We start from the raw sequence: 14,201 nt of genomic DNA on the forward strand, positions 1-14,201 counted from the left end.
CCGCCGTGCCCGGCCCCCGCCGCGGCGGGAGGCGGAGCCGAGCCCAGCTGACGCCGGCGGCGGGCGGTGCTGCAGTGCGCGGAGCCGCCGATCGCCGCCGGAGACCCGCAGCTGCAGCTCGCCGTGAGCGGGGGTGCCGGGGGAACGGGGACGGGTGGGGGACGGCGGGGCGGACGTGGAGTGGGGGGACAGGGCCGCCGCCATGTTCGGGAACCGAGTAGCGGAACGGGCGGGGTCGGGACTCGAACCGGAGCCAAGGCTGGGGGCAGAGACTGGAACCTGGGTCCCCGGAGACTCGAACCGGGGTCCCCCGGCGGGCGCGGGGGGGTACAGGGGCTCGCAGGACCCCCGGGGCGGTCGCGCGCTCCCCCCTCCATTACTTCCCCCCCCCCCCCTCGCGCGCGCTGGGGGCCGGACGTGACTGGCTGCGTTCAATTTGTCACGCGGCCATTGGCTGGCGGGGGCGGGCGGCGCGTGACGTCAGCGCGCGGCGCTACGCGGCCGGCGGCCATTTATAGGCGCGGAGCGGGCGCTGCGCAGCCGGAGCGAGCGGGGGGTACCGAGAGCGCCGGCGGTTGTATCGCGACCCATCCCCGCGGGAGTGCTGAGAAACCCCCCACGGAGCCTCGATCCACCTTCCCCGAGCTCCCCTTCGGCCGCCGCTGAGCTTTTGTTTCTGTTCGCGCAGCGCCTGAGCGCCCCCGCCCAGCTTTGTTCTTCTTGCGGCCCCTGCGGGGAAGGCGCGGCCAAGATGGACCCTTGTCACACCGAGGAGCCCGAGGGAGAGATCCCCGGCTTGGGTAAGGCCCAGCGACGGCGGGCGGGGAGGGGGTGGCTGGAGGGAATGGGGAGGGGGTGGATGGGCGACCGGACCCTCGTGGTGCCGGCCGCCCGGGCCCGGTGCCGCGGAGGCCGCACGATGGCGCGGGAGCGGGCGGGGGGGGGCGGCGGGGACGGGCCCGGCCGCGTGCGCCGCTCACCCCCCCCGCCCGCCGCGTGCGTCGTGTCGGGCGGGGCCGCGGGGGCTGCCCGGGGTCGCTGTCCCGCCTCCACCGCTGCAGCCGCGCCCCGTGCTGGGGGGGGGGTATGGGGGAGGGGTGGGCGTCAGATCGCAAACGAGATAAGCGTAAAATACAGTTTATTACAGGTCTAACGTCCAGCCTTAAGTAGCGTAAAGCCGGTGGAAACGGCCACTCAGTAAAGCAGAAGTTGAAAGTAAAGGTTTCTGGACGCCATAACAGTCTCGTCTTAAAATGGTGAACCCGTGCCAGTTATTGCAAAACAATCCTGCTCAGCGCCTGCTATCTGTTTACTGGGTGTCGGCCTCTGACGACTGCTGAGTTCCCCTGCGGGGAGAGCAACTCCAGAGGCAATAGAATTTTTAAAATCTTTATTAAACAGCTGAGAATGTACAGGAAAAAAAAACATTATCAAAGCACCCCATATTTATTCTTTTTAGCTGTACAAAAAGATCTATCAAAACCCACAGAGCTCAGACAAGGAGGAAAATAAACAACTTCGTTTTTACATTTCAGGGTTGTTTTAAAATAAGCTATACAGGTAATACATTTGTTTAAATTGTTGAACACACAGATTGGCAGGTGAACTTCACTGACTTATTCGAATTAATTTTCATCTTCCAAAGAAGTCAGGAACGACTTGACCTATTAAAAAAAATGTATATGTATTATTTGGTACATTTAAAGCTAAAGTATCGGGGTTTTCCCTTTATTTGGGAAGAAATTGTCTGTTACTATACTTTTCCAGTGATGTTTTGCCCCTACATTTAATTCCTGACCTGAAATGCATGTGGCCTTTCAGAGGGGTGATGGTATGTCTGAGTGTGTTCAAAACGAAGCTAATAATTGCTGGTTTCCATGAGGACGTAATGACAGATACCTCCGCAGTTAAGCATTGTGCTCTCCTTCGAAGTTTATTTAGAGCTGTTTAATTGAGGGAATTAGTCTTGGCTTAAAGGAGTCATTCTTCAGTAATCTCAAATTGATGACCCAGAACAAAACGAAGAAAATGGTTTATAGGGTTTGCTAGGAGAGTACTTCCTCATGCTTTTAAGTATTAGGTGGATTTTTTTTTTTTCCCCCCCGTGGACTGGCCAAACTCCACCAGAATTTCTTTAGGCATGTACTTCTCAAGTCGAGCCTTTCCTTTTAATTAGTAAAGGGATTATTTATTACCCTTACTCTTTATTACCACCTTGTCTCCTCAAATGTGTTTATTCCCCCCACCCCCTCTGTTTGGAAGTGCCACTGCTTAAATGATAACTGCAGAAGAAAAGCAGATACAAACCCCCCACTACTTGATACTTACTTTATCGGTCAAGTACTCTTGTTTAATTTTATCATTCTTAAAATCTTCATTAACATCCAAAACTAGAATAGGAATCTCCTTAATGTTTTCAAAATCAACTCTGTTAAATGGAAGAACACGGTTTGAGTAAAAACTACATGAAATACTGTGCATTCAAGACCCCTGCTCTTGATGACCACATGCACCTGAGATGTTGATGCCTAAAACTTAAATATAAAGCCCATATAAAGTTTGTCCTTAATCACTCTTCATATATTTCACAAATGTGAACTTTTGGTATCCTATCTGTAATGTACAGGTTGGGGGGAAGATTTTTTCCTTAATTTCCTTTATCTCGTTCTTGTCACAGAATTAATTACCAGGAGTTGATTTTGTAAGATGGAGTATTTTTTTCAAGATCTCCCTTGTCCTGTATCTTCCCCCACCTAATCCACTTAACAAGATGCATTTTAAAAGCTTCCTTTCATGAGGATAATGTCTTCAACAGGTTGTGAGAGTGATATTTAAAATGTCTTGGACATAAGCAGGACCATTTTGGCTTCTGTTTAAGAACAGATAGGAGCCAGTAGTAAGTAATTCTTTTCAGTGTGGAAAGCATTTTTAAAACGCAGTACTTTTGCTGAACAACATCCTAACTTGTGCTCAAACACTTCAGTGTTCCTATTACAGACAGAGGAAGTGATTGCTTACAGGTATGGAATGAGTACACACAGGTTTGGAATGAGTACACAACATAAACGTTCCTAAAGTTCAACACTACGCACTGCCTTCTGTCTCCTAAGCATTTGGGTCATCCCATGTGAAACTTCAGCAAGTAGATCAAACTGATAATGTACTTTTCCTAGAATTGTAATGTTTCCCATTCAGTAGAATATGTTGGACTCCTCTAGGGAAAAATCTAGAGTATGCTTTCATGTTCAGAGATTCCTTAGATGGGAAAGCCAGTAAGAGTCAATAAGGAAGCTGAGGGAAGGTGTGCAAAGATCACTCAGTTGCTGATTAGGTTTCTTGTGTGTAACAGGTCTGGCAAAAGCCTGATTATTGTTTAAATTGAAGTTAGGATTAATATTTAAACTTTGTTGAAATACAGTCCTGCTCTAGTTTAAAGGTAGTTGGGGCCTTGTCTTGCCCCTTACATTGCAACAGAAACTGCATGGTGAAATGTATGATTGGCCCCTGAACACCATTTTAAGTGTCATAGTCCTGACTCCTTCCAATTAGCAAAATCCATATCCTTGCTGGCATTAAAACTGTAAAGCTTCCTAGTTGAAGTTAATGCTTAACAAAGGTTTTAAATTAGATGAAGTTCTGTCTGAACTGACCCAGCCTGAAATGGGTGTAAATACAAGTCTATTCATCTGCCTGAGTGAAACTAGACAATCTAAATTCTATAAAACTGAGGCTTAAGGTAGGAAAGAGCCTTGCCTGCAAGTTAAAACTTGCTACAGAAAATGTATTCCTACCTCATAGTCCTTTCATGAAGCCAGGTTTCATGTTTATAGTGGAGGTTTTCCAAATACTCAAGCTCAATTCCTTGCTCCTCTTCTCTTCCCCTCATCTGTAGTCTTTCCATGCATTTCTAGGGGGAAAAAAAAAAAGTATAAACTTGGTCATTAGTCATGTGTTGTAGGTTAAATCAGCTAAACGGATCAAGTGGCCCTTAACTTGGAAGGACTAATGCTAGACATTAGTGAGCATTAATTTAAATGCTTGGCTGAACATAAATGAGTTAAATCTAGAAAAACTCTTGTACCCTCTTAAGCCTCTGGAAAATGAAATTGGAACTGAAAAACCTCTATTTTTAGTGATCATACCTGAGGTGTGGTTCTGAGATAGATCATGCCATCCAGTTCTATATCTGATTGAAACTGATTCAAAAGCCATGTGTGCCAGTCCTGATAAATAGACCACTCTGTTTCATTAATGTTTCCAGACTCGAACAGGTTAGAAGCAAATACGTATCTGCAATGCAAGACATCAGTCTCATGCTAGGAATAACAAAAGTGAACTACCAAAACATTGGTCATTAGAACAGAATGATGGTATGGAAAAAAAAAAAAAAATGCCTTAAGCCTGCTCCCTTGCAGATTTTAGGTATCAAGTGTTTTCTTGGCTTCATATCTTTGAAGCTCTGGAAACTGTTAATGTGAGTTCTTGCTGTGCTGTGGGAGTAATTACCTGTCACTGTACACAGATCTCTCGAAAAATTGCACTGGATGTTCTGCTTCAAGTAGCTTGGCTGAGACAGGTTTTAATTGTGCTTTTACTCGGCTCAAGCAGGCGTAAGTCTGAAATGTGTAAGCCCATCTTGTGGGTTTGTCATAGAGCATTTGAAGTAAGTTTCCTCCACTCTTCTGAGATGTTGAAAGTTCCTAGAAGGCAAGAGAAAAAAGTTAATATGAATGTACTGCTTTTCTTAATCCAGAATTCTGATTTAAGTAAGAATTGATGGCTTTCTTTTTATTACTAAGAAAATGCTTAGGCATAGGACCTAAGAGACTTTTTCCTCAGGTAATGGTGGTTTTCATGATAGCTTCTTTGAGTAGTTTGAGTCAAAGATTTTAGTGTGATTCCCATGGAGTAGGGGATGTGATTTGGAATATACATTCAGCAATATCTTGCCTTTAGAATTTGAGTGCCTGACCAACTGTGGTATGATAGTGGGGATGACTGGCCGATGAAGACTTAAGTATAGCTGGATTTTGGCATAGCTCCCTGGTTGTGGAACTCCTTGCAGTTTCTTCTGGCCCAAACTCTTCATACCCACCTCATACTCATCCTCGGCTGTCTGGATGTTGCACCACTTAGCGATGGGCTCGGGGATGATCTCCCACTCATCGCTGTTTTTCTCCAGCAGCTTGACAAACGTTGACTTCCCAGCAGCTGCGGAAGATCAGAGCAGTTCACAAAGGGGTGGGGGTTGATTGCTCTGGTGCTATTGATGGACAGGGTTTGAGGGCTGCCAGCGGCTGTTGGGGTGCGGGGCCGGCCGGGTGCACCGAGAAAGCGCAAACAGCGCTAATCTGCCACGCCAGAGGGGCCGCGCCCGGCCGGGCGGGCGGTAAGGGCTGCCGAGGTGCAGCCGACATTTTAGGAGCGGCGGTGGCGGGCGGAGCTTGGGGAGAAAGCGAGGGAGCGACCGCGCAGGCGCCGGGACTTGGTGCGGGCGGGCGGGCGGGAGGAGCGAGCGCTGGAGCCCCGAACGGGCTAGGAGGCACCGGGGGTTTGTGCTCCCGAGCCTGCCCTGCGCCTTGGTGTGACTGACGGGCACCCTGCCGGGGGGCTTCCCGTCCGCCCCAGCCTTGTTCCGGGCTCTCGGGTCCCGGTGCGGCTCTCCCTTGTAGAACCCCCCGCTGCCCGCAGAGCCGCGGGGACAAGCGCCGCAGCCGCGCCCCTCTCTCTCCCAGTCTCCCCTGGCCCCTTGGGCTGCTCGCAGCCTGTCACCATACCCCCGCCTCCTACCCCCGGACTCCCCTGCCACCCTGAGCCGCCTCGCGCACCGCTGAGCTCACCTATGTTCCCCTCGATGGAAATCTTCCTGAGGCGTTTTTGGAAGCTGGTTTCGAGGGAGCCGGCGGGGCTCTTGCAGTGCCGCTTGGCGGGGGTAGACATGGCTGTGCCGAGCGGGAACTCAAGGGGTTCCCAGCTGCTCCGGCGCACTTTAAGCGTCCCGCCAGGCGGGTGGGCGGGATGGCCGCTTCCCGCCAATCCTCCCAGAGAAAAGGCGGAGGCGCAGCCCCCTCCCCCGCTCCTGCCCAGCTCCTCCCGCCGCGGTGTTATAAAATGGGCGTTCGGCAAGTGAAATGGAGAAGGGAGCTTTGTGCAGGAAGTGACTATAGCACGGTTCCACTTAGTGATCTGATTTGCATTTCTGTAAGCGGGTTCGCCATGTTTGATTTACTTATGTAAACTTGAGCGTGCACTGGGGAAAAAAAAGTCAAAAAGCCTCCAGCTGTGGGGGAGGGGTAGTTGTTAGTAATCCGGAACACGTCAAACAAAGTTACATGAGAGACGTAGGCTCAGTTTGTTTTGGTTCTGACCGGAGAAGAAATACTCGTGAATGAATGGTGTTCAGCTGGAAACTAAGAGCAGCTTCTGGGCTCCAAATACTTGTGTCAGGGGTTCTAGAAGCCTGCTTAACTGTAGGCATGGGTCCTATATCACCTGCATAGACAAGTTGAAACATGAGCTGGTTATCCAAGGGGAAAGGGGATGGAGGATTCTTAGATGATGAGTTATTCCAGTTTCCTCTTTCCTCCTCGGTAATATTGAGATTCAGGGTGATAACTAGCTAGGTCTGGTGTGTTTGGAGGAAATGGGAGGGAATTAAATTTTCCGTACTTTTATGATAATTATGACCCATTGTCTCTTCTTTCCCCATCTCCTCCAAACACACCAGGCTTCAGTGACCGAAGCGAGCAGATTGTTTCACGTGGGGTAGCGTCAGCCTTTGAAGCTGGTAAGTGCTAGTTCCCACACGCGGTGTGTGCAGCCAGAGCGCTCCGGTGTCCGCGCCACGCGGGAGCCGCGACGGGCCGGGGCGGGGGCGCGCGGGGCACGCGCAGTGCGGCGAGCGGCGCCCAGGGCGCGCGGGGCCGGGGCTTTGTTCGGCGGGCGGCGCGTGCGCACAGGCCGCGCGCGGGGTCTTGGGGGCGGGGCCGGGCTCCACCGGGGCACATGCGCGCCCCGCACCCGCCCGGGCCACGCCGCTGCCGGTACCGTGCTCGGCGCAGGGCTCGCGGTGGTCAGTACTCGCTCGCCACACGCTGCTTTCTGCGAACCGGCCGCGGGCGCTGCGCCATCGCCGGGGCCCGCCAGGGCGGCGTCTGGGACCGCGCTCTTTGTGCGGAGGAAAGCCCGGCCCAGCGGAAGCGGGAGCATCCGCCGCCATTTCCTAGCGCGCTCTCGCCACAGGCTCGCCTGCTCGCTGCCGCCTGACCGGGACTAGGCGCTCTCCGGACAGCGGATCAGGCTCGGAGCCCTAGAACCAGCGCGGAGCCCCACCATGTGTGCGTGCGGGGAAGGGGCAGGGCGCGGGCCGGGGGCGGGAGCGGCGCCGTGTGTGTGAGGCGGCAGCGCCTAAGGCAGAGGAGGATCAGGGAGGGCCGGCCGGGGCACAGGCCAGGGGGGCCGCCGGGCGCTCTGAGGGGGTGCGGGTGGCGGCCGTGCTGAGCAGCATCTCAAAGGACCCGTTCTGGTCTTTCCAGCAACCACAGAAGCAGAGACAGAGCAGAGCCTCACCCCCAATGTGATGCTCAACACAGAGAGCAGCGAGGGATACGTGGTGAAAGTCCGGGGGCTGCCTTGGTCCTGCTCTACTGAAGAGGTGCAGAGGTTCTTCTCTGGTAAGTGGGGCTGTGGGGGGGGAGTAAGAGGTGTAGGAGAGGGGCTGGGCTCTGCTACCAGTTCTGGGTCCCTCCCAGGGACGCTTGGCAGTGGGAATGCTGTAGGGAGCAGGAAGCATTCTGTAGCCAGTGCAGATTGTAGTGCAACAAGTGCTTCAGCCAGAACCTGATATGCAAAGCCATGTTCACGCAGTGGAGAGGAGCTTAGTGTCTGAATTGCTGGGATAGCCACAACTGCCTTTGCTGCTTGAGTAACTAGGAGAGAGAGGGTTCTATTTTAAAGAAAGTTCCACCTGAAGCAATAATTTTGAAGCTAAATCAGTTTAGTTCTTGTATTGTCCCAATAGACTCTTGTTAAGTGTGTATCCTTCCCCTAATTCTCAGCATTCTGCAGTAAGAAATATTTGTGATAAGTATATGATTTCTGCAGTGACTAGAGCTTTTAAAACTGCTTCAGGAATTTGCTGTATTGGACTCTGTTCTGATTTAGTTTATTGCACTTACAGTGATTGTTATTATTATTTATTTCACACTAATAAGAAGGTTAAGATCAAAAGCAGATAGTATGTTCAACTTGAGGCAGAAAATCTTTGGAAATGGGTAATTTGTAGTTGCCTAATATTGATCTGTAGGGTAACTGCAGTTAACATCTTTGTTAATTAGTCATTTTTAAGTTGTAACAAGAACACTGCTGATTTTGTTGTGGTGTGATTTGTACTCAGTACATTTTTTTTTTGTTTTAGCTCTCTGAAACTTCCAAAGTAACACTGTTCCTGTAATAATTAATGTAATTCTGCATTCCTTTTTAATTTTCAGATTGCAAAATTCTGAACGGGGCTTTGGGTATCCGTTTCATCTATACCAGGGAGGGCAGACCAAGTGGAGAAGCATTTGCTGAACTTGAGTCGGAGGAAGATGTGAAATTGGCCCTGAAAAAAGACAGAGAAACAATGGGACACAGATATGTTGAAGGTTTGACTCAGTTGGTCTCGTAACTGACTACATTGTGTTTGTGCTTGATGGGTTTTTGGTAAATTGCTTTTCTTGTCTCTTTAAAATGCATGTGAAAGGACAGATGGACTTGCATATCATAAGTTGACTAGTTTCAAGGCAAATGACTTTAAAAACTGTTCCCTACTCCAGAATGCATTAATTCTAAGTGCCTTTTACAGTTTTCAAGTCAAACAACGTTGAAATGGATTGGGTTCTGAAGCATACTGGTCCCAACAGCCCTGATACAGCTAATGATGGTTTTGTACGTCTTAGAGGACTCCCATTTGGCTGTAGTAAAGAAGAAATTGTACAGTTTTTTTCAGGTATGTGGGATAAAAGTAGTAGCTGTAGCACTATTGGTTTATGCTAAAAAACCCCAACAAACCAAAGAAGCATGGATTGCCCAGTAGTACTGCCCAACAGTATTATCATGGGTATTAAAAGTAAATAAACCAATTCTTCACTAGTTTTCTGGGCATGACAAATCCTTTGGATTACTTCCTTGATAACTAAGTACTTGATAACTAAATAATTTAGGGAAAGCCAAAAAGGTACTTGAATTTATACTTGGTGGGACCTGCTGTTCCAATTAAGGATTATAGAAAAGTGTTTTGCTTTCCAAATAAAGCTGAATATTTCATGTGGGAGGATATTTCTACCCCTAGCCTTGGCTGATCTGCCCTGGTCAGTGAAGGGTGTAGAACACCCTCAGCACTGGGCTCTGTGTGAGGAGCAGGTTCTCAGTAAGGGCCCATGACCTCTTCCCTACATAGAGCTAGTATTGAAAAAAAATCAGAGAAAACCTGCTGAACTCTACCCAAGTACAGATTAGCCCCTTTCTCTTCCTATGGGGAAAAAACCCCCACCAGACCCCCTGAAATTGCCTAGCTCAGAGTTTTTATGGATGAAGAGATAATGTCTTGTTTTGACTAATTTTTACTTTTTTGCAGCTGTTTTATGTTTTACAAACTGGAATTAGACTATTAAAATGTCTAAGAATGGAATCTGTTGATTGTTTAGGATTTCACTTGTTATTTTGAAAATACTAGATTTCTAAATGTTTTGCTATAACAAGATATGATAGAGCTTACTGTTTTGCTTTAAAATACAGTAGAAACATTTCCAGTTTTACAGTCTCAGAAGTTGTTTTTTTGTTTTCTGAATTGGTGATATGAACAAGAGCAATTTTTAAGCATGTGCATTTTAAACTGTTTTTTTCTTACATGGTGAAGTAATTCAAGCTTTATAAGTTGTTTATGTGCTTATTATACAAAATGTGTTTCTTCTGTTCAGGAACTAATACTTAAAAATGGCTTCATGATTTTTTTCTTAATTAAGCACTCCTAAAGATTAAAAAAACCCATCAAAACAATGCTGAAACTTAATGTTTGCATAAGACTAATTATTTTATCTAAGTGACCTCTAGTAAAATTACTTGTTCTATATAAAACTGTTTAACTTGCTGTGTTTGAATTTTAAGTTCTCTTAAAAAGTTCATCTTAAATACTTTCACAGAATTGACGAGGTTTGTAATAATGTGTGAAGTTCTTAACGCACCCTGCATTAGATGCCTTCTCTGAGGGGCTGTCCCTGACCCTCAGAGCATTTCTGAGCTCTGCAGGGTGGGTTAAGAACCTTAACTGAATGGTATGTGATCATGGAGCTCTTTGTTGACGTGCCTTTTTTATTCTGGTGTTCTAGAATCAACATACCATTTGCTTAAAAGTGTTTAAATTCTGGTGTTTTTAAAGCTATAAGAAAAAACTCATGACTGGGCTTGTGATGTTAATATTGCCCCCCTACTGGGGTTATTTGTCCTTGGGTTGAAGGGTTGGAAATCGTGCCAAATGGGATAACATTGCCGGTGGACTTCCAGGGGAGGAGTACGGGGGAGGCCTTCGTGCAGTTTGCTTCACAGGAAATAGCTGAAAAGGCTCTAAAGAAACACAAGGAAAGAATAGGGCACAGGTGGGGATGGATGGTTGGTTGGCTCTGTCACTTTTCTTATGGTAAACAATTAAATCCATATTCTCTCTTCTGAAAATGTTAACACCCAAATCAAAACAGTGTTTTGGCCTCTAACTTGGTGATGAGTAAAGGTATTGATTGCTACAGTGTGTGTGGCACAGACTATTAAATCTATCAAAAAATACAGGACAAAATTGAGATAAACTAAAATGTGCTTTGGAGAATGAGTCATAACAGGCATTCAAAACTGCAGTTTGGAAATGACAAAGTTGAGAGACTATGGCTTTAACTTCTCAAATAGCACCAATTCTGCCTTTAGCTCTAAAGACATGCACAGTATTCTTACTACCATAAGAAAATGTGATACTTTCTAAACTTGTTTTATAAGTTGAAATGTAACAAAATTACTTACTTGTATTAATCTTCAATGTAATAAGCATAGCTTTCAAGAAATTGTCACAAAGGGTTTTTATTCAATTTTACTTGTGACTATTTTTCATTGAAGCATGCACCTTTTGCCTACGCTGAATTACTGAAGCATAGGCTGGGTTCAGTAGTACATGCAGAGCTATCTGTGGCATCCTGGTGGGTTAAATTCTCGGTGGAGATCGGGTTTTTAACCCTCTGTTTCTGTTGCCTTGAGCAACCATGCTGAGTTGAGTGGACACCAGTCCCTCCTACATTGTTTGACTAACTTTTTAAACTGGGGGGAGGTGGGTGGGGAATCAGTATTGCTCCCCCACCCTTAAGGTTGGGATACTGCAAAGTATGTGGAGCACAAACCCTTCAGTAATTTTAATTTCTTGAAAATACACTGATTTAAATGTAATGTAGTGCTAATAATAGTCATTGCCTACATAATGTTAAGAAACCTGGCTTAAAATTACTGCCAGTGTCAAGGCTATGACTAAATGGCTTGTTGTAATGTGAACTTGTGAGGTGTTTGTGGAAGGAATCAAAGACTGACTTCTCCCTGTGCAAACACTTGTAGGTACATTGAGATCTTCAAGAGTAGTCGAGCAGAGGTGCGCACTCACTATGACCCTCCCCGCAAGCTGTTGGCCATGCAGAGACCTGGTCCGTACGACAGGCCTGGCCTGACGCGCGGATACAACAGTCTGGGTAGAGGAAGTAGCTTGGAGAGAATGAGGCGTGGAGCCTACGGAGGAGGTAAGTGCACGGAGGCCCAGGGAGCTGCTCGTTTGAAAAGCAGCAACTCTTGGACCTGTTAGTGTCTCCCCAGCTGTGTATGTGTCCTTGGCCTTAATTCTTTGTAGAAGAAATGAAATGCTGTGGAAGAAATGAAATGTTGTAGTGGTCATTGTTTGCAGTGTGTACTGTGTATTTGGATCTTTCTGTAGTCAAAATGAAAGTTTATTTGGATCTTTGTGTAGTTGAAATGAACATGTCCAATCTATTTCTAGGTTATGGAGGTTATGATGACTACAATGGGTATAATGATGGCTATGGGTTTGGTTCTGATAGATTTGGAAGAGGTAAGGATCTCTAATAGGAATAGTAACTGAACTTACGACATGTCCCAAAAGAAACTAAAATACATCTGAAAGACCTAGAATGGACTCTTTTCTCCGCAGGGATGTCGGACCACAGGTACGGCGACGGATCGTCCACCTTCCAGAGCACGACCGGCCACTGTGTCCACATGCGAGGTCTGCCCTACAGAGCCACAGAGAATGACATCTACAACGTGAGTGCCTCATGCTGCTACCCAGTGCATGGCTTTGGGTCCCAGGGTCTTTGTGGGACATGCCAGCTGCACTGCAGCTGGAGTGTTCCTCTGGAGAAAATGGATTGTTGTAAACCCAAACTGTTGCATTGGTGCGTTTTAATCTGTGTGACTGTTCCATGTGTAGTTCTTCTCACCTCTGAACCCTGTAAGAGTACACATTGAAATCGGACCAGATGGCAGGGTGACCGGAGAGGCAGACGTTGAATTTGCTACTCACGAGGACGCAGTGGCTGCTATGTCCAAAGACAAAGCAAATATGCGTAAGTCCGATCGCTCAGAAGCGGCTGCTTTAGGGAGCTGACAGCACTGCACAATGCATCTGCTGCAACTGGAATGCCGAAGATTTCAGTGCAGCTTCACTTGCAGTGAGACAAGCTGCACAGGTTTGGTGTGAAATACTCTCATTGGAAAACTTTCTCCTTCCAGAACACAGATATGTAGAGCTCTTCCTGAATTCTACAGCAGGAGGAACTGGTGGTGCCTATGGTAGTCAGATGATGGGAGCAATGGGTATGTAACAGTCTAACTGCACTTCCAAACAAGTGTTTGCTATGGAAGCTGGCTCATTTTGTACAGCTCCTGCTTATTGTGTGCCTGGCATCAAAACTGAAATTCAACATTCTGTCTTAATCACACAGTCAAGGAGTCGGAAGGGGTAGTCCAAGATTGGAATACTAGCACGTTGCCAGGTACATAAACCTTTTGAGAATACATTTAAGCTTTAGTAGGTTGAATAAACTTGCGGTGCCGAGTGTGGTGTGCTTGGTGGAATGAGTGGCTTCTTTGTGAGTGTGGTAGTGCAAAATCTGGGAGATGCCTATCCTTTTTATTTTCCTTCCCCTTCCCTATTTGGAATACCAGAACATAGTTCGGTGATGGAGGATGTATCTGTGGCATGTGACCCTGCCATTCAAGCTGAGTCTTGGTGGTGGTGAGAGAGAGATACTTGGAATTGGGAGAAATTGTCTGAATTGCTCTTGCAAACCCCAGAATTCTTAAAAAAATCTAAAATGTGTGTTTGTAGCACAAGTCTTAAATGCCTGTTGCTGTTGTGCCTCTAAGACAGATACCCTCCTGACACCCAGCTGGGCTGGTTTCGGAGATGAAGGTGGGGTTGGTTTCTGTGGGGGCTCCTTTCTTGGGGGTGATGGGGGGTGGGGGTGTGTGGATACACTATTACTTTTATAATATTTGGTTACAAAATGTTTGTAGTTCTAATGCTGATACTGAAACTACAGAAAGTAGTATAGGCAAGTGATGTGGTGAAGAGGTGTTTGATTAAACAGAGGTATCTGTGTCTGAGCCACAGCACTGCTGTGATGTGAGGCACAACCACTCTGAAGCAGGAATAAGTCTGTCAGGGCCATGTGCACATGACTGACTCCAGTTAATGAGCTGCTGTGCTTCTGAAAGGGCAGCACTCCTGTGTAAGGTCCTTTAAAGCTAAGTTAAAGTCTTTTGGGGTGTGTTACAGTACAGATCAATCCTGTTTAGTATAGTCCACAGAAATTGTAAAAGTAACTTCTAAAGTTCTTGTTGCTGCTTGATTGCAGGGATGTCTTTAGAAACCCCATCACTTTCCTTGAGCATGTTAAACTTCCCTTGGTGTGAGCAAGGTAGTGCCAGAGTGCAGGGGCTGTTGGTTGGGTGAGGGCTGGGGTTGATGATGAGTAGATCTTGACCGGCAAGTTCTTAATGTTTTTACCCTTAACTTAAAGGGAGCCAGTCCAGTTACGGTGCTCCAGGCAACCAGCAGCTGAGTGGGGGTTATGGAGGAGGATATGGAGGTCAAAGCAGCATGAGTGGCTATGGTAAGA

General features: G+C 47.3%; 2 protein-coding genes across 21 annotated transcripts in view; one reads left to right on the plus strand and one right to left on the minus strand.

The window, feature by feature from the left end:
* Positions 1-14,201, plus strand: part of HNRNPH1 (heterogeneous nuclear ribonucleoprotein H1) — a 15,556-nt gene continuing 1,355 nt past the window's right edge. For 2 of the 19 annotated variants that reach the window (XR_009278675.1, XR_009278676.1), the window contains exons 1-14: positions 490-800; positions 6,728-6,787; positions 7,536-7,673; positions 8,490-8,645; positions 8,846-8,989; positions 10,496-10,634; positions 11,626-11,804; positions 12,059-12,130; positions 12,209-12,342; positions 12,509-12,644; positions 12,811-12,894; positions 13,023-13,073; positions 13,447-13,492; positions 14,103-14,195. Coding sequence is in view for 17 of the 19 variants with exons in the window: in XM_058849011.1 (XP_058704994.1) it covers positions 752-800; positions 6,728-6,787; positions 7,536-7,673; positions 8,490-8,645; positions 8,846-8,989; positions 10,496-10,634; positions 11,626-11,804; positions 12,059-12,130; positions 12,209-12,342; positions 12,509-12,644; positions 12,811-12,894; positions 13,023-13,073; positions 13,409-13,492; positions 14,103-14,195 (1,519 nt within the window). In the remaining 2 variants the exon portion in view is untranslated. Of the gene's footprint in view, positions 124-478; positions 801-6,727; positions 6,788-7,189; positions 7,338-7,535; positions 7,674-8,489; positions 8,646-8,845; positions 8,990-10,495; positions 10,635-11,625; positions 11,805-12,058; positions 12,131-12,208; positions 12,343-12,508; positions 12,645-12,810; positions 12,895-13,022; positions 13,074-13,408; positions 13,493-13,937; positions 14,001-14,102; positions 14,196-14,201 lie in introns of those variants that run through there. The other 17 variants (XM_058849011.1, XM_058849018.1, XM_058849028.1 and 14 more) reach the window with 17 other exon arrangements.
* LOC131584180 (deoxycytidine kinase 2) lies at positions 1,148-6,720 on the minus strand. Of its 2 annotated transcripts, XM_058849029.1 has the most exons (7): positions 5,841-6,713; positions 5,096-5,211; positions 4,507-4,700; positions 4,143-4,290; positions 3,792-3,907; positions 2,329-2,428; positions 1,148-1,664 (listed from the first exon to the last, which is right to left on the minus strand). In XM_058849029.1, the coding sequence occupies exons 1-7, from the start codon at positions 5,938-5,940 to the stop codon at positions 1,626-1,628; spliced, it is 813 nt and encodes a 270-aa protein (XP_058705012.1). In that variant the 5' UTR covers positions 5,941-6,713; the 3' UTR covers positions 1,148-1,625. The 2 variants fall into 2 exon arrangements, with proteins under 2 accessions (XP_058705012.1, XP_058705013.1); XM_058849030.1 differs by lacking the exon at positions 2,329-2,428 and having other exon boundaries at positions 5,841-6,720.

The sequence above is a fragment of the Poecile atricapillus genome, chromosome 13, assembly GCF_030490865.1.
Source record: "Poecile atricapillus isolate bPoeAtr1 chromosome 13, bPoeAtr1.hap1, whole genome shotgun sequence".
Classification (NCBI taxonomy): domain Eukaryota; kingdom Metazoa; phylum Chordata; class Aves; order Passeriformes; family Paridae; genus Poecile; species Poecile atricapillus.